Genomic DNA, 20358 nt, shown 5'->3' with positions numbered 1-20358 from the left:
TTCGGCCCCTCTTACCTGGGCCTTTAGAAGTAGATACAATTTTGGGCCTGTATCGTATATTTTTTTAATCAATTTGTACAAAATGTATATGAATTTAAAAATGAGAAATTAATAGCATTACCTAGTAAATAAAATAATTCGCAAGAATTGGAAGCACCCATTATAGGAGTTGAAGTCTATCTTCTGCGTATTTTGAAAAAGAATTTCTTTCAATTATTTAGATTTTGAAGGCAATCCAGATTATTCTATGGCGCAGATAGTCTGGCCGCTCAACAACATAACCATCTAAATAAGATAATGATAGATTACGAATTTATGATTTTAAATATTTGATTATAGTTTTAATATCTTTCGGAATACTAGAGTAATACAATACATAGATCACGTTAACATTCTTAATAAATATGCTCTTTAAAATATTTTTTTTAACTTTTTTCCCCCAAAGCATACATGTGAGTGGGACTTTGTATCACCATGATATCAAATATACCCTTTTATTTTATATAATTTTTATTTTCTTAACAGAAGAACACTACTTACATCAACTCTTATAAACTCAAAAATTTTCATAGCCAAATCTGCACTATCTGGGCCTACAAAATTCGAATAGCAAAAATGGTTCACCAATCTGTTCAGCCTAAGATTAAAAGAAAAATGATAGATACTGACGACAGAAGCGATCATCTCTTGCTGCGGATTTACTCGAATTACTGCAGGGGCATCCAGTGAGTGGATTTTGTAATTTTGTATGATTAGAATGAAGAATTTAAGCAGTCCAGTTCGAGGTGAGGAAAATTGCAACAACTTCGGTTGAGAGAAGCTCCAAGATGGGTATATCAATAAAACGCCATGATAGAAGATTTATCAAGTGAACGGGTAGAAGTTTGAAAAGAGCAAGCTGCCTATAAGGATGTAGGCTGCGCAATACGTCCAGATCAAATATCCCCATCTCTTATCCATAACAGGTGACATTATTAAATACGAAGCAAACCAGTAAAGAGGAGGACTAGCAGATAAGAACCGAGTTGAAACCTGTCAAAGTGTCAGTGGTGAAACATCAGAAATAGTGATGCATGGTAACCGCCTTTAGCCGACTAGATCGGAGTATTAACCATCATTCGTAAAGAAAGAGAAATAGATAAACAGCAAACTAGAACAATGATCACCTCACTTGACAAGTTGGTCATCATTGTGAAAGAAAATTTCATATCTACAAACATGTGGAGCCAGTATCTCTAACACCTATACACGATGATAAATAGAAATAGAATACGGAGGACCCTAACCTGGACATGCATCACAAAAAAGGCTGTTGCTGCCATAAAACCCAAGTGAAAGATAAAAGGCAGGACAGCAGGAGACAAGTATCCAGACTTCATTGTCGATCCACAGTCAACTGGAACCAGAGCAGGATTCCCTCCTTTTTGCATTTGCTTCCTCAGCCTCAAATTTTGAGTACCTGTCTCAAAACAAATGAATAATTGCAATAGTTTTCTTTATATTGCAGTAGATGGGGAAAAATTAAGACATGAACTGAACAAGAAAAATACTTTTCATATCTCTGTCGCATGCAGACAAATTTCACAACACTATAGATAAGTACCACAGAGCAAGCATAATGCACTAATAACAAGTCACAATTAATAAACACAATATTAAATTAAGCTGGCTAAATTATTGCCCCTCTCAAATTTGAATGTAAGCCATTGGAAAAACACCAGTCAAGCTAATATCATCTAGGACTGTAGTGTTTAAATTTAAGATTTCACCAATTATATTGCACTTCGGAAAACAGCAGTAAGTGGATAACCTAGCAACTATCAAATCAACACATGTTTAAAAGTAATACCGTGTATTTTTGAAAGGGGTTTCTCTGCAACAGGGGCACTATTTGATTTTGGGGCTGCGCCTGAAGAAAAAAACACAGGAGCATACTCTTTTCCCTCATTGGAAGCTCGAAAACCTAAGGAGTAAACAAGCTCGGGCTGTGACTTCACATAATGGATAATAGAGCAAAGTGCCAGGGTTAACATTGGTGACGCAAGAAGAAAGTTTGGCAACTGTTTGAATTGGAAGTACCTCAAGAAACCCACTCCCCTGGCATTGAAAGAAACTACAATGTAAATTAGAAATATACTAGCATATTCACCTTTTTCATACATAGCTTACCAAAGAGCATCTCCTACATAGAAATGAAAATCTCCGGACACAGAACAGACAATAGCGCTGATTCTATTTTAAATCAAAGTCACTTCCACTTCATCAAAAAAATGCTAATCAGCGATGCTCCTTATTCAATTATTGAACAAAAAGTACTAATGATGTTCCAGTAATATAAAAACAAGAACTTCTTTAATATTGCTCTGAAGTAATTGTTGAGAAGAAATTGTATAGACGCATTAACCTCTCTGTACCAGCAAGAAATCCAAAGAGCAAGTAAATATGACTGCAAAACTATAACCTCGGCCTAGTACCATTGACGCTGCTTAAGTAATTAGGAAATCAACGTGGTAAGAAATTCATATTAAATAGTAAAGATGAATTTACCAATAGTGACTTTGAATAAAATTGTACAGTAATGGTACTTTTGCTTTGCACCAAGGCCTCATTTCATCTGGAGAACGTCCAAGACACATATTGAAGTAGCCATATACTTGGAAAGAAATAAATGGAGCAAAGATGCATATGCAGCGCAACGCTCCACAAACAAGAATCCACATTGCCAACTGCAACAGAGAAAAGAAATTACAAAGCACACAAATTTCAGAGCCTTGAATGCCCAACAACTATGACCCAAGCTAGTTGGAAGCGAACTGCTGGTGACTAATGCATAGGTTCTAATAACCCTGAGCCTATTCAAATGAAAGTTTATTCAGCATACAATTCAATTGCTTCTCCTGTCTTTTGCATACTATTAAACAGAAACAGTAAAGAAAAATAGAACATGCCAATCATAAAGAATCACAAACTTACAAAATGGCGTTTCTTCAGGAATAAAGCATCATAAGCCTGATGCATAGTCTGAAAACAGAAATATCCGGCATTAAGCACTCCATTAGACCTTGCACAACCAGAGATAGCAAGCCAAAGAACCGAAATGTTTAATGCACCAGACATTAAGTAGTACAATCCCCCAACTGAAAACAGTGCATATAAACTCTCTGAATATCTGCATTTGCAAACAGAATCAAATTTTGCAGTTCAATTCATTTTGTAGCATATTCAATCTATTTCTTTTTTTTTCCCCTTTTTGACCAGAAAGAGCATTACATTGATGTATAAAAGATGGAAGCCGGATTGAAGCAAAACAACAGCGAAGCGCACAAAGCTGCATCAGGGTCTTTCAAGATCATAACCGATAGCCTGTTAGAACCAATCAACAAATACAAAAAAACTCACCAATCACGTATTCTAAACAGAACCCAGTTCTCAACTTTCAACAAATCACCTGTAAAAATAAACCGCAGCAAACAAGAAAGCTACATTGCTGACAATATAACCAGCCAATCCCAAGACAGCCCTATACCCAATAACGCCAATCAACGGCGCTAGAACTGCAACAAAACACCAAACCCATATAAACAAGTTCCTGAACAAAATGGAATGAATCCAAATGCATCGTTTTACTTTTACCTGAGCGAGATAACAAGTGAGTGAAAGCGGGAAGGAGGGGGAGGAAAGCGTAAGACTGCTCGTACTCGTACCCACATTGAGCGATACGGACGAAGTAGACGCTGTCCCAAACGATGCTACTTTCGATTCTGGAACCGATCGAACTGTTAGGCGAGTGTTGTTGTTGGTGGGGATCGACGAGGCAATTGGGGTTTAACGGAGCGGAGGTGTCGTAGGGGCTTAAGAGAGCTCGCCAGAGTACTATTAGCGCTAAAAGCAGGAGCCTTGAAACGGCAGCGGATTTGAAAACTTGGGTTTCGTGTGGGAAATTCAGGGTTTCCATTGCTGGTTTTGAAATTTTGAAATTTGACGAAGAAGAAGAAAAAGCTTGAAATCGAGGAGATGGAGGTCAAAACAAATTTTATCATTCAGATCCCTCATCTTCCATTATTTAAGTTGAGGGATTCAATCTGGCGCATAAAATTATCTTCCAGATAATAACGCGTGGATCCTCAAACTTATATGATTTATCAATTATGGACATAATTTGTCAATTTCGGAACAAGCCTTTGTCAAGCTGCTCAAGCCCGTGGATGGATGAAAATTGGAAAATGAGGGCAGTTTGTGAAGGTCCAATGAAATTTCTCCTTAAATTAAGCCAACGCCGAGCTTTTCCTCGTATTTGAAATTGGCGTGTTGTAATTTTTATAATTTAATTGTTAAGAAATGTTTGATAGTAGTCAAGTAAATGTATCATGCTAAAATGAGATCAAATTTATGTTATTGGGAAAACCAATCACAAATGATGCCGGCATCAAAAGGATAATGTCACCATCGATTGTACAAGCATTGGATGTGAAAAATTAAAATATCATCTAAATCTTAGCAATCGTACACACACACAGATTATGAGGCCGTTTTCTGATTTTCATTTGCATGTGAGCTAGTTACTTACATGGGGTCATGTGCAATTTAAAGTTGTTGCAGCGAAAGTACCAATATTCATCAATGGCCCTCCAAAGCCCTAAAAGTTTTCTAAATTGTATAGGAAATATGGGGTAATTTTTAAAAATTTCTCTTGATGTTTGGATTTGTTGTAAGTAGATGGTAAAAATTTATTTATTTGTAAAAAACCTCCTACCATCAGTTAATTTTAACATTGACCGTTAGTTGACTATGCAAAGATAATATTACCCTTAACAATAATTTATAGACGGAAATAACTAAAAAAAATTAAAATTATTGGTTATTTTATACTCTTTAAATTATTGATATTTTCTTAAAGTTCCTACAAGAAAGATAAAATTAAAAATTTTAAAAATTCTCTTTAAATTATTGATATTTTCTTAAAGTTTCTACAAAAAAAGATAAAATTAAAAAATTGAAAATGAAATAGTTATAATCTTTACCTATGAAATTGTAAATCTTTGAAATTGACAAGGATAAAATTGTCAAAAAATAGGGTTTGTACTTTTCGCGCCAACAATTTTAATTTTTTTTTAGTTATTTCCGTCTACAAATTGTTGTTAAGGGTAATATTGTCTTTGCACAGTCAACTAACGGTCAATGTTAAAGTTAACTGACGGTAGGGAGTTTTTTACAAATAAATAAATTCTCGCCATCTATTTACAACAATCCCAAACCTCAGGGGAGGTTTTTAAAAATTACCCAGGAAATATGTGGCTTTTACTTTCTTTTTTTAGCTCTTTGTCCCCCCAAATAAATCATAATCATTTAGTGCACGCATGAAAAGTTAGATCCATGTTTAACATAAACCCTTTCTTTCTTTCTTTCTTTCTTTTTTTTTAAGGTACCAAATAGATAAAGTGTAATCTCTTTCATCTTTTAATATATAAAAATTTGAGTGATTAACTAAATAAATATACTTGAAAATCGTTCGATCGCACTCTTAAAGGCATAAATTTTTTAAATAGTAACATAAAAAAGTATAATAATAAAATTATCAATGTCATTCAACTTAAGTGTTGATTTTTCCTAACAAAAGTTGAGGGAGAAGAGGTTATGTGCACTCCACTGAAGAAGATGATACAAATATATATATGTAAAGGAATATGATCCTCTCATGATTTGAGTTCTATTGAGCTTTTAAAAATATTATGTCATATGTCTTTTAGTAGTAGTTTATGAGTAAGATTTATTTTTTTATTAACAACTAATTAATAATTAAATTATTTGTTCAAGACATAACCAGATCAGGAGAGGATTTGATCCATATACAAAACATTAATTATGGTGACATATAAATGGTACGTACATTAGTGAATTTTTTGCATGCAATTGTAGGCCTCAATAAATTCAATGACACACCGTTGCCGTGGCACAGAAGGCACATGGCCCCTTTACTTTCGTATTGTGCATGGAAGCGCCTCTGTAATTAAGTCATTGATAACTCTTTCTTTGTCGAAGTGTTCGACGCGTGCGTGCGTGATTTAAATTAAGTCAATGACAATACCCTAATTTTAAGGCCAAAAAAAAAAAAAAAAAGATTTAAAATTAAGATTAATTCGGATGGCCATATATCAATAAAGAATCTAATAAATTTCTGATGTCCAATAACCTTGCAAGCACGGCATCAAGTTTAATTGTTACCAATCCTAGGAGTAGAGATGTACAAATTTTGCATCATGCTATTGCTCCATTAATTAAATGGTGAGATGTCGTGATTTTAGTGAAATGAAATAACAGATACCAATTCTTGTCATTTGTCGATATTTTACGGTACCAATAACTTCGGTGATGCGTACATGTCAGTCCAACTAACGTACAATCAATGAAAGCAGACCTTATCCTAAAACCAACCTCTATCAAATGATGCACTAATTTCGGACACATTAAATTTCGTAATGTAGCATTTTCGAGCCCCACGATTGATGACGAAGGTTAAAAAAAGATAAAAGACAAATAATGCGCGTCGCCCAATTTAATTATGATCTCCATAGTATTTTTATTTTTATTTTTTTTGGGCCAAACCAAGCTAGTTATTTTTCATTTCTAAGGAAATACTCTTGAGTTATTATCATAGGTTTCAAAATTGATTGATTAAACCGCAACATAGGGTACGAACAATTTAAAAGAATAAGACATGTACTTAGAAATTTCCACACAACTCCATAATATTGGAATGATATGAATAAATTAATAGTTGAGGGAATTTTTTTAAAGATAAGAGATGTAGTTACTCATCCTATCAGAAGAAGATGAAGTCCAAAAGCTCAAGAAACAAAGGCCTCTCTTTGATATGTTCTATCAATTAAAATAAATAAATAAATGAAATTTTTGAAACTATCAATTGGATGATATTGATATGTTAGCTAAGGCAAATAATAAAAGTAATCAATAAATCTTGATATAAGGGACAAAATTTTAGGTCCCTTCGTCAACTTTAATTAATTTCTGGGTAATCACGGATTTGATCCCCCCTCCAAAAAAAAAAAAAAAAATCACAACAAATGAGAAATTCAGCAGTATCACGGGTCGCAAAAACAAATTGTTCATATTTCCTGAAAGATTCTTTGAAGAAACAATACAAAAACTTGAGTAATTAAAATTTCTTTCTTTTATAGAAAAATTAAACAAGATCACCGAGTGAACTCGACAAATTAAATCTTTGTAGCTAAGCTGTTTCTTCGCAGGCCGCGGCTGCTAACTGTCCAGTCAGAAACAAGAGCCAACACATTAACTGCTGATTTATTGAGTTGGGGTCCAAAATCTGCGAGTCCACCCGTATAAGGGTCCGAAGCAGATTCTAATCTTTTGTGTGCACTTTGTTAAAGTGACTAGGCCTCATATGATTTTTTTTTTTTTTTTTGTTTCGATTAATTCAGATTCGAGTTGGGTAAGATTATTATGACAATAAAACTCTCTCAATTAATATTTAACGCAGCAACATTTTTAAGTCTCACATGATTTTTACCACAATACAATATGTTTGTAAATATTACAGTGCAGCCGTTGTCAAATAAAACTTAATGTCTTTAATTTTTCTGTTCGCTCTAAACCTCTAAAATAAAATATAATTAATGTAAACCCAAAGACATCAAGTACCATTTTCTATCTTATTCTTAAACTTGACTTGTGTTACTCTCACTAGAATGCTTTGTCCACTCTAAGACAAAACAGCTTCTTCACACGTGAAGTTTAGGGTAAAATTTTGTAATGATTATAAGCAACACAATTATTTCAATTCCACTACCACCCACTACTTGATATCTCTCATAAATTAGCCACAAACAAAAGCATAAAAAGGGACAGCCTTAGCCTAGCCGCCCATATCACTTGAGTCCTTACCCTCCTCATCACCACCATTCACTCAACTCTTCCCCTTTTCTTTTAAGTTTCCTCTCCACAATACTTATTATGGCTTCAAAACTTGCTGCCATGGTGCCGTTTTCTTGCATTCTAGTGTTGATGCTACTCGGTCTTGCAAGCTCGAACATAGACCAGGACAAAGCAGAATGCGCCGATAAAGTCGTCGCGCTCGCCACGTGCCTTCCTTACGTTGGTGGTGATGCAAAAACACCAACCGTCGATTGCTGCGGCGGGCTCAAACAGTTGCTTGACAAGAGCAAGAAGTGCTTGTGCCTTCTGATCAAAGACAAAGATGATCCCAGCCTCGGTCTCAAGATCAATTCCACACTTGCTGCTAATCTCCCTACTGCTTGCCACTCGCCGGCTAACGTATCGGAATGCATCAGTAAGGAAAACACACACACACACATATATATAATTAGCAACATGATGTTAGTTATTACATATGCTTACGCATCCAAGATTATATAATCGTTAATAATGATAATCTTGATTCGTTGTTACTAGATTTGCTTCACCTGCCTCCGAATTCACCCGACGCAAAGGTGTTCCAAGGATTTTCAAACCTAACACAAGGGCACGGTGGCACCCCAGCAACAGCTGGTAACTAATTAATTAACACCACATTTGATTTTGATCTCTTATGTACAAACTTGATTCAGCATAATTTTTAATTAATCAAATTAATTATCCTTTTTGTGATTTCAGTTGGCAGTAACTCAAAAAATGGATCACCAAGTGCTGACCAAAAGAGTGATGGTGGGAAAGCAAGTAGGTTGCTAGGGCTAGAGATGGCTGTGTGGGGTTTTAGCTTGCATTTTCTTCTCGTTACACTTGGTTTCTAGTGTATGAGATAGCTTAGGGGTTTATTTTTAATTTTTATGTGTCGAAGTTTGTGTACTTCATCATCTTTAATTGATATTAATTTTGTATCTTATTTTGTCATCAAACAATCATGATGTGATCAAGTAATTAATTAATCATCCTACCTTCCTTTTACATTAATTTTATTTGTTTTTGCAACTGTAATACAAACTAATTAAAGGGACCCATATGGATTCATTATATTTGATGGGGCAGGATCCCATCATATTCATTTCTTAAATTTCCAACTATACATATGTGATGTAATACTATCGATTGTGTTGAGTCATCTAATATCTACAAGAAGAAGGTTAGTTCCAATTTTTCCCTCTTCGTTAAGGCAAAAGTCATTGAATTAAGGAAAATGTTTATTCTTTATAAAAAAAAAAAATCAAATGAAGTAATTGACAATTTAAATAAAGGCAAGATCATGATTCATGTGACACTAGCCCTCTTCATTTTATGTTTACCATGGTAACTAGTTGCAAAATTCTCAAAAGACAATAATTACAAGGTTAATTACAATAGATTTTGTTCACTGCTTGCTCATGTATACAAGTTTTAATCACCATATCTGTATGTTCACGGTTTAAGCATGAAGTTTTATTAATTTGGCCAAAACCCATTTAATTAACCAAACATTTCACACTTCTATTGACAATACAGTGATCTCAACTCACAAGTGCTTCTCTAAAAGTGCTTCTTTCCCAGGATGCTAAGATGAAATTGAAAGGCTGTGTTTATATATATATATATATATATATATATATATATATATATATATATATATTCATACTTACTATAAATAGGAGCATTAATCCTTATTTTAGCATTCACATGACACTGCTTCTTCAGTTTAGTTACCAGTTATTCAGCAACATATATATGGCTAAGGGACCATGCCCTTAACCTGCTTCTCTGTTTCAATTAGTCGTTTTTCTTACTCAATAATTAAGAGATTTTATCAATTGAACTACTATTTAAATTCATAGATGAACTAATTTGATTGCTGTATGTTAATAATTAGTAATCAAGGCTTAATTTGCAGCTGTGGCTTTTGAGCTGCAGCTCTACTACGGCAGTATCAAACAAACCGTTGCTCGCTTAATCTGAATCGCCAAAAACATTAAAACACGGCTGTGAGATTTATTGAAAATTTCCAACAAAATGCATATTAATTGACTCTTGGAGCTCCATTCATTAGTTGCGGTTGCCTTCTTGATCTATTATATTCCAGAATCAAGATTGCAGAATCAATGTTTAATGACACAAATCACAAATTACCCAATTCATTATACTCTGTTAACCTGAAATGAACATAAGCATGACCTCCAGAAAGAAATTAAAGCTCAGTATTTTTCCCCAGATTATAAGGTCCTTGACGAAGCTCATGAAAGATGCAAACAGATTTGTGCAGAATGTGCAAAGAGTTTCTATCTAGGTCATTATTTTATCAACGATTTATTTGCGAGTACTCATTGATAGATAATGATTTTTCCAATGAAAATATGCATGTGGATTTTGGTTCCCAGTTATTAATTTGAGAATGTTTTGGATGCTTAAATTGTTGATGCAGCCCCGGGGACAGGCTTGAAGCTGCTGCTCTTACTGAGACTGTTTTTAAGACATCGAGATGGCTTACAGTGTTCAATAAACCATTTGATTTCCAGTTCTGATTATATATATCTGGCTAGTAGAATTTTTCTTTTTCAACATTGATAGCCTTTCAAGGGACTCCATTGAAGGAATGAGAATGGATACAAGGAAATGTGAATATGAAAACTTTTAAGAGCTTTATGGTCTGTCCATTTGCTATTGTATAGAGGAATCTTGGATGCCATATATTGATGATTAAATCTTTAAGATTTTTTTTTTTAATTACACGAGACTAGTGCTCAGATTATAACTCATAGTATATGAGGTTTATAACTGATACTTACAATCAAACAATTATTGTAGCTTGACTAATTTACAATTAGTATATCAAATATTCAAAAGATATTTACTTCACTTATATTTTGAAATAAATCCCTACGTGTGTCGCGGGAACTTGAACTGCTACCCTCATAATTATAAGTGTAAGATTCTGAGCACTGGACCTTTGTCAAGTGGTTAAATCTTCACATATAATGAGATCTTATCAGAAGGATCTTGGATGCTATGAGGATTAACTCTTCTATTTTTTTTTCACTTTTGACTCGTTACATCACTAAATCCTTGTGAGTGGGGGTAAATCTTCTAATTATATATACATACTGCTATCGTAATAAATTTCAACTGTTCAATCATTGACTATTATAAGAAGATAATAGCAAAATGCCTGTGATATAAATTTGGCTTTTTAAAGGCGATAATTTTGACTTGTCAATTCCCATAAAAGTCCGAAGAGAAGCATGTAAAGTCGTGTCTACACTGCTGCACAGACGAAATTGTTTGTTTGGAATCGACAAGATCACCTCGCCAATAACTTCATTCAATCTAACGGCCGATATTTCTCCAATCCCTACCTAACAAACGGCCGTACATCCTCTTCCGAGTTCCGACAACCACACAAAAACGAGAACAAGATCTTATCATTTAGATCCCTGAACTTTTATATTATTAATTTAAGGAAAATTTAACACATTTTATCAAACAAATATCTTTATGCATTCCCTTTCCCTCCCCCCCCCTTAATACCAACACAAAAAGTGACTTTGATTGGATTTTAATCATCCATGACTTTCCTCTTCATTCATACGAGCAATGTGCAAAATTTAAATTCAATCTTTTTATACTATATTACCCTAAAATTTTACTTATTAAACGAATTAGAACCCTATAATTATTGTATAGCATAATTATATTTGCATTCATTTTAAAAAATATAAAAATAATATAAATGGTTATCTATTATTGGTATTATATTAAAACTTAAATGAGCAATGAAAAGGTATGAGACTAATCTCACATAAGATTTCCACATAATTAATGAGAAAAAATATTAATTTTTCTTTGAATATTTTATATTTTTCATTCTAATGTTTCACTTAAGATTTTCACATAATTATTGAGAAAAAATATTATCTTTAAAAATGTTAGAAATTAAAATTTAATATTTTACACACAACTTTAAAAGAAATTAGTTTAATTTTGTGGAGGGTCGAGACCGAGTGTCTATAAGAAATATTACTTTGATAAAAGTTGTTAAATCATGTCGTAAATTAAAGATGTTTAGGGATTTCAATGATAAAACGCAAAGACAAAATCTCTCTCTGTCTGACCAAATCGATATAAATCATACCCTCATCTTAACAAAGATTTCTTCACACTTCACAGCTTTCATTTCATTCTAAAGAAATTTCTCAGAAGCAAATCATCAAACAAAATGTCTGCAAATATCCTCATCCTTTTTCTTCTCTCACTCTTTCTGCTAAGACCAACCCTGTCGCTCTCCTCTGATCCTTCACCACCAACAGTGTACGAAATCCTCCCCAAGTTCGGCCTCCCACAGGGCCTCTTACCCAGCAACGTCGTCAGCTACACCCTACAAGACGACGGCCTTTTCACCGTCGAATTATCATCCGAATGCTACGTCGAGTTCGATTACTTGGTCTATTATGAGAAGACGGTCACTGGCAAGATCAGTATCGGGTCCATTTCGAACTTGAAGGGCATTCAAGTTAAGAGGTTCTTGTTTTGGTTCGATGTTGATGAGATCAGAGTTGATTTGCCTCCGTCTGATTCGATTTATTTTCAAGTGGGCATCATTAACAAGAAGCTTGATGTTGGTCAGTTCGAGACCGTTCATTCCTGCCGTGATAATGGGCTTTCTGAGTCTGGTTGTGGGTCCTGGACACGCGTTCTTCAGGTAATGGTGTTTTAGGGTTTCTTTCTTTGTGACAACTGATGAAATGTTCATTTAAAGTTTTGATTTTTTATCACGTTATTCACGTGGGTTTAGTGATTGGTGGAGAATTTACATCTGAGTTTTTGAAATTTATGGTTATTGGAGTAAAAGATTTCTTGTGATTTTGTTAGGGTTTGTAGTGGATCTTGCATGTGTTTGCATCTTCTTGTATTTTAAGAACTGGTGATTATGCTATATCCTACAGCAGCTGCGAAATTGAGATATTATTTATTGGTTTTCTACTGTTGTTAAATCAAACCTTTTGCGAATCGATTCTCTGAGCGTTTGTATATGCTTATGACATTTGATTATTGTGACTTGTTGAGGTTATAGTTCTTTTGATGAACGTAACAATATGCTTTTCTGTTATATAAAATAAATGGATAAGTGTGGAAAGGGTTTTTGCTTCTGTTATATTTGTGGAGAATTAAAAGTTAAGTTAGGCCTTGTAAACATTACATATGTTCTTTTTGCATTATTTAGCATTTGAGCTCATAGTTAGTACCAATAAAAATGATTAATTAGTTTGTGTTTATCCTATATAATTTATTTATTTGAGTGTGCTCAGGGATTAAAGGTTTTGTCATCGTTTCTGTGAATAGTTTAGAAATAGAGAAATGTGTTATTATGGATAGAATGCAGTTTTAGTTTTATGTTGCCTAGTACTGAGACAAGTGCCTGATTGAAGTTGCTACTCTACCTTGAGAGATTTAAGGTGCTTACCTTTGAAGGCACTATTGGAAGTATTGAGCCGCAGCTTAAAGATAGATTTATAATAAATCATTTGAAGAAGTGTTCTAGTGCTCATAAAGCATTATGTTGAGCGGTCTTACTTGCAGTTTCTTACATATATTTGGGGAAATTATGTGTTTGTGACCAGTCTTGAACTTATATCATCATCTTTCTTTTACTGTTTACTAGTGTATTTATCATATCCTTATTAGCTTCTTTTTCATTATTGAATTTGGAGAAATTGATTATGCTGCGTAACCAGTAAAGGTATGGAAAGTAGGTGACCTTCTCTTTCTTTGTTAGTCTGAAGTTGGTTCTTTGTTGTTGAACTGTTCTAGATGAATGTTTGAACTTCGAAGTCTTGTTCATGCTGGCATTCATGCTGATATTACCACATTAGAATCAAATTTCAACTGAACAGTTGCAAAAACAGTCATTTGCAGAGATTTAATTGCGGCATCTGTGTGCTTGTTTCTAAAGTTTTTCTTTGGAACTTCTTTCCTTGGGTTGTTTCATGTTTACAGTTTGTCTGATTATCTGTCTCTGAACTTGATCCATCTATATGCTTTAGCGAAAAATTTTATTGTTTCATAATCATCTCACTTTCAGAATCTTTCTATTTGTAGTTGCCAACCCCCACCAATGAAGTGCAGATGCTAATCACAGAGTAGATGCTCACCAAGCACTTGCCTTCTGCTATATGCGTGTGCACTAAATCGGTGTCACCTAGTTACAATTTAGAGCTAGTTATCTTCAGATCAAAAGTCTGATTGTCTTCCTAAACAAGTTGTAAAATTGTACTATGTAGTATATGCTAAGCAGTGGATTTAGCTCTAGCTTTAAATCAGCCACTCTGTACTACTCTGTTTGAACCACTTAGAATGGAACACCATTCTGTACTACTCTGTTTGAACCACTTGAAAACTTATAATGGAACACCATTTCATGGTGCAGGTCTATTCTGTTGTGCTTTACTCTTCATATTTGATCAAATAAAAACAACAATGCAGATTAAAAGAATAAACTTTTAATTAATTCAATAATTGTACTTTTCAATACAAACACCTGAATTGTGTTCCTCACTGTTGTGCTGATCTCACCCTGATATAAAAGAATATCCATATAATAACATCATCAAAACAAAATTTCACGGATTAGTAATCCTCATAATCCCAATCCTCATTAAAACTGTAACCCTCTACTTCATCTTCTTCATTCCCATGGTAACCGCCAATCGCATCCCCATAATCATCTTCTTCTTCACCATAATTCTCTTCGCTTTCAACAATGGTCTTCACTTTCTCATTCTTATTGCCACCTTCTTCTTCGCCTTCATCTTCTTCTTGTTTCTCCAACACATCAAAGTTTACCTTCGAACTCAGCCTCTGCTTCTTCTTCTTCTCCTCAATCTCATCATTAATCCTCTTCTTTCTCTTTGCTCCTTCACTTTTCTCATTCTTTTCCTTTCCGGGTCGCTTTTGTTTTTGTTTCTGGCTCTCGCCTTGCAAATATCTTTTGTTCAAAATTTCCCATATGATATTCTTGTAGATCATATCCTTCTTTGTATTCAAATACCCTTTAATCTCTGCATCATCAATGGCGGCAACGCCTCTGTTTCTTGTTCTTCTTCTTCCTGAATCATCCATAACGCTTTACGTGCAACGTGGAACCATGCAAGCGTTTTAGAAGCCGTTAATATGGAGAAGCCTCTGCCGCCTTATGAAATAAGAGCAACCGACTTGCTTTAGTTTCCCTTATGCTTAGGGTTTATATAGTTTATATATATATTTTAATTAAGATTAACTAGGGTTTGATAATATTCCAAAAATAAAATGCGATCTTAGAAAAGAATTAAAATTTGTTTGAAAATAGGATTTGCAATTAGTTTCCCAACTAATTAGGAGGATATTTTTATCTTTTTTTTTTCTTTAAATGGAAGACATTTTTTTTTATATTGGATAAGAGAATTTGTTGGGAAATTTCTAAATAAAATACAAAAAAATGATTTTAGAAAATCCACAGATTTGCTTAGAAGCGAAATCCATAGATTTGCTTAGAAGCAACGCAAAGGTTTATTCGCATGATACCATTAAATTTGATAAAATGAGAGTCCTTTAAAATTTTTCTATCTCACTTTTTCTTTTCTTTTTTTCCTTTCTTTTCTTGAAGATTGTCCTAATTTGCACATTTACATTCTTACAAAATAACATGCAGATGCAACCAGAGCCCAAAAGTCTTTTTCAGTCTTTTGGGCCATTGTTTACCCCATTTAAACAAACAAAATAGTTGTAAAATTTTATTATTTTTTAAATTTTGAAATAAAAGAGTGAAATTTTAGTTTTTGAAACTTTAAATTAGGGGTGGCAAATCGAATAAAAGAATCAAATTCAAATCAAGTCGTAAACGAATTGAGTCAAAATTCTACTGATTCAGATTCAATTTGTTCATTAAACGAATATTCGATTCGATTTGTTTAATTTGTTTAGTAGAATTAAAAAACAAATTGGATCGAATATGGATTTGTTTATTATTCATTTATCATATTACGAATCTATAATGAATCAAATTGAATCAGGATTCGTTTAGAATTTGTTTAAAAAATATAATTAATAAATAAAATTAAGTAAAATAAAATATAAAAAGTCACAAATTTAACATCCTACAACAAAATACAAATGACCCATACCATATTCTAGGATTAAATATACAGTCATCTAAATTATAATATTAACCTTTAAATTTTAAAAAAATTTCAAATAAATTTAAGGACAAAAAAATAATTTAATTAAACGAATTTTAAACAAACCGACATTTATTCGATTCGTTTATGACCTATTTATTAAATGAATCATAAACGAATAAATAAATTAATATCTTCAAATCTGGATTCGATTCAATTTGTTTAATTAACGAATCAAATCGAATTGAATTCAGTCATTTATTAAACGAATCAATTTTTTCAAATATAAACTCATTTAATTCGCATCGAATTGAATAAAAAAAAACGAATCATGACCCGTATTGCCGCCCCTACTTCTAATGTCTTCGAATGAACAATTAAAAGATTCTAACCCTTGAACCAAGTCCCCTAATCTGAATCTATATATCCCCCACTGCTTGATCCGATTAAGAATTAACATAATATTGTTGTGTGGTTGCAATTTGGATTAAAAAATAATTTTAAAAAAAAAAATTATAGCCCCAGTACTCCAACCAACCATTGATTTCTCGTTCCAATTTTACCCTCCATCATCCCCCCATATTACCATCTCCAATCCTTAAAAAATGGCCCAACACAACAAGAAGATACGACTTACGACAACATTTCTAAAATAATCAACTCAAAGTCAACTCAACAAAATTTTGTCTTCCAATTTTACGCTTTCATTCCCCATTTTATTACCACCTGACCTTTCTTCTTCCTTTCTCCAGCCAACCTCTCGACAATGGCTTCTCCTCACTCAATCTCCCTGTGCCTTCTCTTTCTCAACCTCTTATCCCAAACCGACCTCACATTCTCCCTCACCATCACCCAGAAACCCTTTAATCACAGCCGTACATCTCATCCTCTCCAGTCAATCATAGACGTCCACGACCTTCTTCCTCTCTATGGCCTCCCAAAGGGCCTGATTCCAAGCGACATCAAGTCCTACACTCTTGATAAATCCACTGGCTCATTCTCTATTGAGATGACAAGAACTTGCTATGTTCACTTTCAGCAGCTTGTTTGGTATGACAAGCATATAAAAGGGAAACTTAGTTATGGTGCTGTGCATGATGTGTCTGGCATTCAAGCTAAAAAATTGTTCCTTTGGTTGCCTGTCACTGGGATTGAGAAAGTCAAAAATTCTGATGTGTTAAGGTTCTTTGTTGGTGCTCTGTCCGAGGATTTACCTGCTGAGCAGTTTCAAGAAATCCCACAATGTAAGAGCAAAGTTTCTCAAAGGTCTAGCATTTCATCAATTTAAGGTAAATTTTATTCTTTTTATTCATATATTATCATTTTTATTTTAGACTGAAATTTGGGTTATAGTTAGTTCTGATTGAGAGGAATTTTGGTTTCTCTGTAGTGAAATTGAATAGTTGTATTGAAATGATGCTTTGCAATTTTGGGGATGAAACGATGATTTTGTTGAATGGGATCATTTTGGTTTCTGGGAATTTGATGTGGCAGCTTCATAAATGTCAAAATGAGGACTCCAAAACTTGTGTGGTCAATTTGTAAAATGATGATCAATAATTTTGGAATTGATGAAAATTTTTAGGTCATCATCCTTGCAACTGAGAATCAAATGTTCATTTTGGGGAGTCGGAAAAGGGAGATAATATTGAGGACAGGTGCAATTTTTTTAATATATTTGAAAGGGTGCTGCTGTGTTTGTTTTCATTTGTTTCAAGCGTCCTCAACTACCAATAATGCATCAGATTAGTTGAACCAACCATGAACAACTCGTTGATTACAAACAACAATTCAAAACTAATGTTGTTAAGATCTCTCAAATTAAAATCTTATTAGCTGACATGCAGCATATGCCTGATAGATACAGTATTCCCAATATTTTTTAAGCAAATGGTGAAGCATCCTGTTTGAACACGCTTCCATTGAGAAATTAGTGTACACATAATTAATTTTATTCGTACTTGAAAAATGTTTTCAGTTTATGATTTTTAACTTGAATAATGAAGTACTCTTTTCTACTTAATAATAATGAAGTACTCTTTTCTACTTAATGTTGTTTCTTAGCCTAGTACTACAATTTGTCTAAATTGTTGCCTACTGCTGGCTTTAGCATTCAACTCCAAAATGATGCCAACCTATGATGGTATTATTAATTCCTGTTAATTGCTCTCTGCGGATGAGCAGCGGAGCTGAAATATAGCAATTATGTTTTGCTTTAATTTTGTAATGAATTGACTGATAGCCAGAGGATTCTAGAATAAGATTTTTAAGCAATAGCAGAAGGACAATATGGACCCTTATTCTAGAATTAACACCATCTTAATTTCTTAAGAAGCATGTGCGGACCTTGAATTTGGACAAGTTCAATAGGAATCCTTTTGCTGATTGAGAAATGAAGGATGCTTTCATATGGCTGAGCAATATTTCTGAATTTCCTTGACAAAATTTATGAGTCATGACAAAGTAGTGGAACTGGTGATGTTTAGATTCCTGCCATCACTTGAAACCAGTTGGACAATTAAATTAAATATAAATGAAAGCTTTTTGTGTCTGCTGGACAAACTAGAATTGCTAAAGTATAATATATGGTATTCTTTTGTTCTCAAGAAGATGCCTTGAATTTGATTCTTTGCAGGTGGAACTTGGAAGTAGACCAGTTTCTTGTAATTCCAGAGGTTTCCCTATTCATCTTTACATCTGCACAGTTGAAGCCCATGAACATATAGGGATCTCTTAATACGAGTTGAGTGCATGTACTGTAAAATGTTGTAATACTAATAGTTTCTTTGATTATAAACATTGATCATTTAATAAAAATAACATGCTGGATTTATCTTGTATGTGTAATCACTTCCTGTGTGTTTTTTCAGTAATAAAGCAGTGTGGTTATAGCAACAGATTCAATTTTTGGTGTCTTTCAATTTTTTCTTGCCTTTTTCAGCCACACATTTTCTCATTTTTCATTATTTCTTCATGTCTGTAACTTTATGTGTGAACTAAGATACAGCAGAAATTGCCATTACCGTCCTGGTAATAGAACATATCTTAATAAAGGCTGTGCACATTAATTCAAGTATCCTGTTTTGATTAGTAACTATGAAAGCAAAGCAATCTTTACATTCTTATGATAACCATTTTGAATAATATTATGTCTACTTGTGCTTCCCAGTTTCGCTCATCTAAATTTTTTTAACCTTTTCAATTCAAGATTAAGCAGAACTTTTCTGGAAGGTCATGCATTACCATCTAAGATTAATTAAATAAAACATGTTCATTATTGTGCATAAAAACAAATGTCTGTTTGTATATGTTTGGATGTTTAGCTTCTGTCAACTATGGCAGCTGTTGAAACCCAGTTAGTGACCATATGCCAGCTGTATTTTTCCATTTTTTAATGTAGTTTTCCCGGTTTACAAACAGTTTATGGCCTAATCCATCCTATCTCAAGCATAATTAGTGATCATATTACCATTCATTACATCGGAATCATAATATTTTACTCGAAAATTTGATTAGATTTCCATGAATCGCGACAGAAAATGCCTTAAGGTGGGGGGGAGCCTCTAATAATTAATCGCTAACAAATTAAAGCATTCTCAGATGATTTCTTTAATTTCCATTATCAAAAAGTTGTTTGTTACTTATAATAAACAAGTATTAAAACTTCTTTGCTGTTTCCTAAGCCTTTACACATGCCAAAATCATGCTTCTAATCTTGAACTTGGGAGCTGGAAGCATGATGAATAGACCTATAAATACAGGATAGTGATGTTTTGAGTTAGCATCACTGAAGCAATTCTCTCTATACAGAGCTAGGAACTCTGGTCCAAAAGTAAAGAATAACCTATTACACAACCCTTCAAAGACTCGACGACTTGTCCATCTAAGCAGCTGATATGGAGAACCACAGAGAGGTTTATATTCATGGAGGCCATGGCATGAATGACAAGAAGAAGACTAATACGAGTGGAAAAGCAAGGATGACAAGGCAGCTGATTGTGGAGGATGAGAGGGGTGACATCAATGAACTAGCTGATGCTTTCATTAAAAACTTCCGCAATCATCTGGAGATTCAACGGGATGAGTCCTTCAAACGATATCAGGAGATGATTTCCCGAGGAATTCGAATTCTGAACCATGTATGTCTGGAGTGAAAAGTTGCAGTGAATTCTCAGTGTTTTATAATAAATGAGTATTGAATACAGATAGCCAGCCATATGTATTTGATTTCTTTGTTTTGCGTCTTTTGAGG

The 20358-nt window shown here is 33.7% G+C and overlaps 5 protein-coding genes across 7 annotated transcripts; 3 read left to right on the top strand and 2 right to left on the bottom strand.

Moving 5' to 3' along the window:
• Positions 1-546: 546 nt before the first annotated feature.
• LOC18052451 (GPI mannosyltransferase 2) lies at positions 547-4209 on the bottom strand. Its single transcript, XM_006445768.2, has 8 exons — positions 3634-4209; positions 3449-3554; positions 3271-3363; positions 2974-3169; positions 2548-2726; positions 1850-2097; positions 1287-1459; positions 547-1032 (listed from the first exon to the last, which is right to left on the bottom strand). The coding sequence occupies exons 1-8, from the start codon at positions 3953-3955 to the stop codon at positions 865-867; spliced, it is 1485 nt and encodes a 494-aa protein (XP_006445831.1). The 5' UTR covers positions 3956-4209; the 3' UTR covers positions 547-864.
• A 3628-nt stretch (positions 4210-7837) lies between these two features.
• On the top strand, positions 7838-8913 carry LOC18052450 (protein YLS3). Its single transcript, XM_006445767.2, has 3 exons — positions 7838-8326; positions 8449-8544; positions 8650-8913. The coding sequence occupies exons 1-3, from the start codon at positions 7990-7992 to the stop codon at positions 8784-8786; spliced, it is 570 nt and encodes a 189-aa protein (XP_006445830.1). The 5' UTR covers positions 7838-7989; the 3' UTR covers positions 8787-8913.
• Positions 8914-12087: 3174 nt separating this feature from the next.
• Positions 12088-14393, top strand: LOC18052449. The gene is made up of 2 exons (XM_006445766.2): positions 12088-12655; positions 14053-14393. Exons 1-2 carry the CDS (start codon positions 12173-12175, stop codon positions 14095-14097), a joined length of 528 nt encoding a protein of 175 aa, XP_006445829.1. The 5' UTR covers positions 12088-12172; the 3' UTR covers positions 14098-14393.
• A 187-nt stretch (positions 14394-14580) lies between these two features.
• Positions 14581-15072, bottom strand: LOC112100816 (high mobility group nucleosome-binding domain-containing protein 5). Its single transcript, XM_024190654.1, has one exon. The coding sequence runs from the start codon at positions 15070-15072 to the stop codon at positions 14581-14583; it is 492 nt and encodes a 163-aa protein (XP_024046422.1).
• A 1669-nt stretch (positions 15073-16741) lies between these two features.
• LOC18052448 lies at positions 16742-19993 on the top strand. 3 transcript variants are annotated; one of them, XM_024191142.1, is made up of 2 exons: positions 16742-17395; positions 19917-19993. In XM_024191142.1, the coding sequence occupies exon 1, from the start codon at positions 16873-16875 to the stop codon at positions 17392-17394; it is 522 nt and encodes a 173-aa protein (XP_024046910.1). In that variant the 5' UTR covers positions 16742-16872; the 3' UTR covers position 17395; positions 19917-19993. The 3 variants fall into 3 exon arrangements, with proteins under 3 accessions (XP_024046910.1, XP_006445828.1, XP_024046909.1); XM_006445765.2 differs by lacking the exon at positions 19917-19993 and adding an exon at positions 18742-18996; XM_024191141.1 differs by lacking the exon at positions 19917-19993 and adding an exon at positions 17692-17797.
• Positions 19994-20358: the final 365 nt, after the last annotated feature.

Source organism: Citrus clementina, unplaced genomic scaffold (genome assembly GCF_000493195.1).
Source record: "Citrus clementina cultivar Clemenules unplaced genomic scaffold, Citrus_clementina_v1.0 scaffold_2, whole genome shotgun sequence".
NCBI classification, from domain to species: Eukaryota; Viridiplantae; Streptophyta; class Magnoliopsida; order Sapindales; family Rutaceae; genus Citrus; species Citrus x clementina.
The sequence above is the reverse complement of the archived record's forward strand: the minus strand, read 5'-3'. Positions and strand labels throughout refer to the sequence as shown.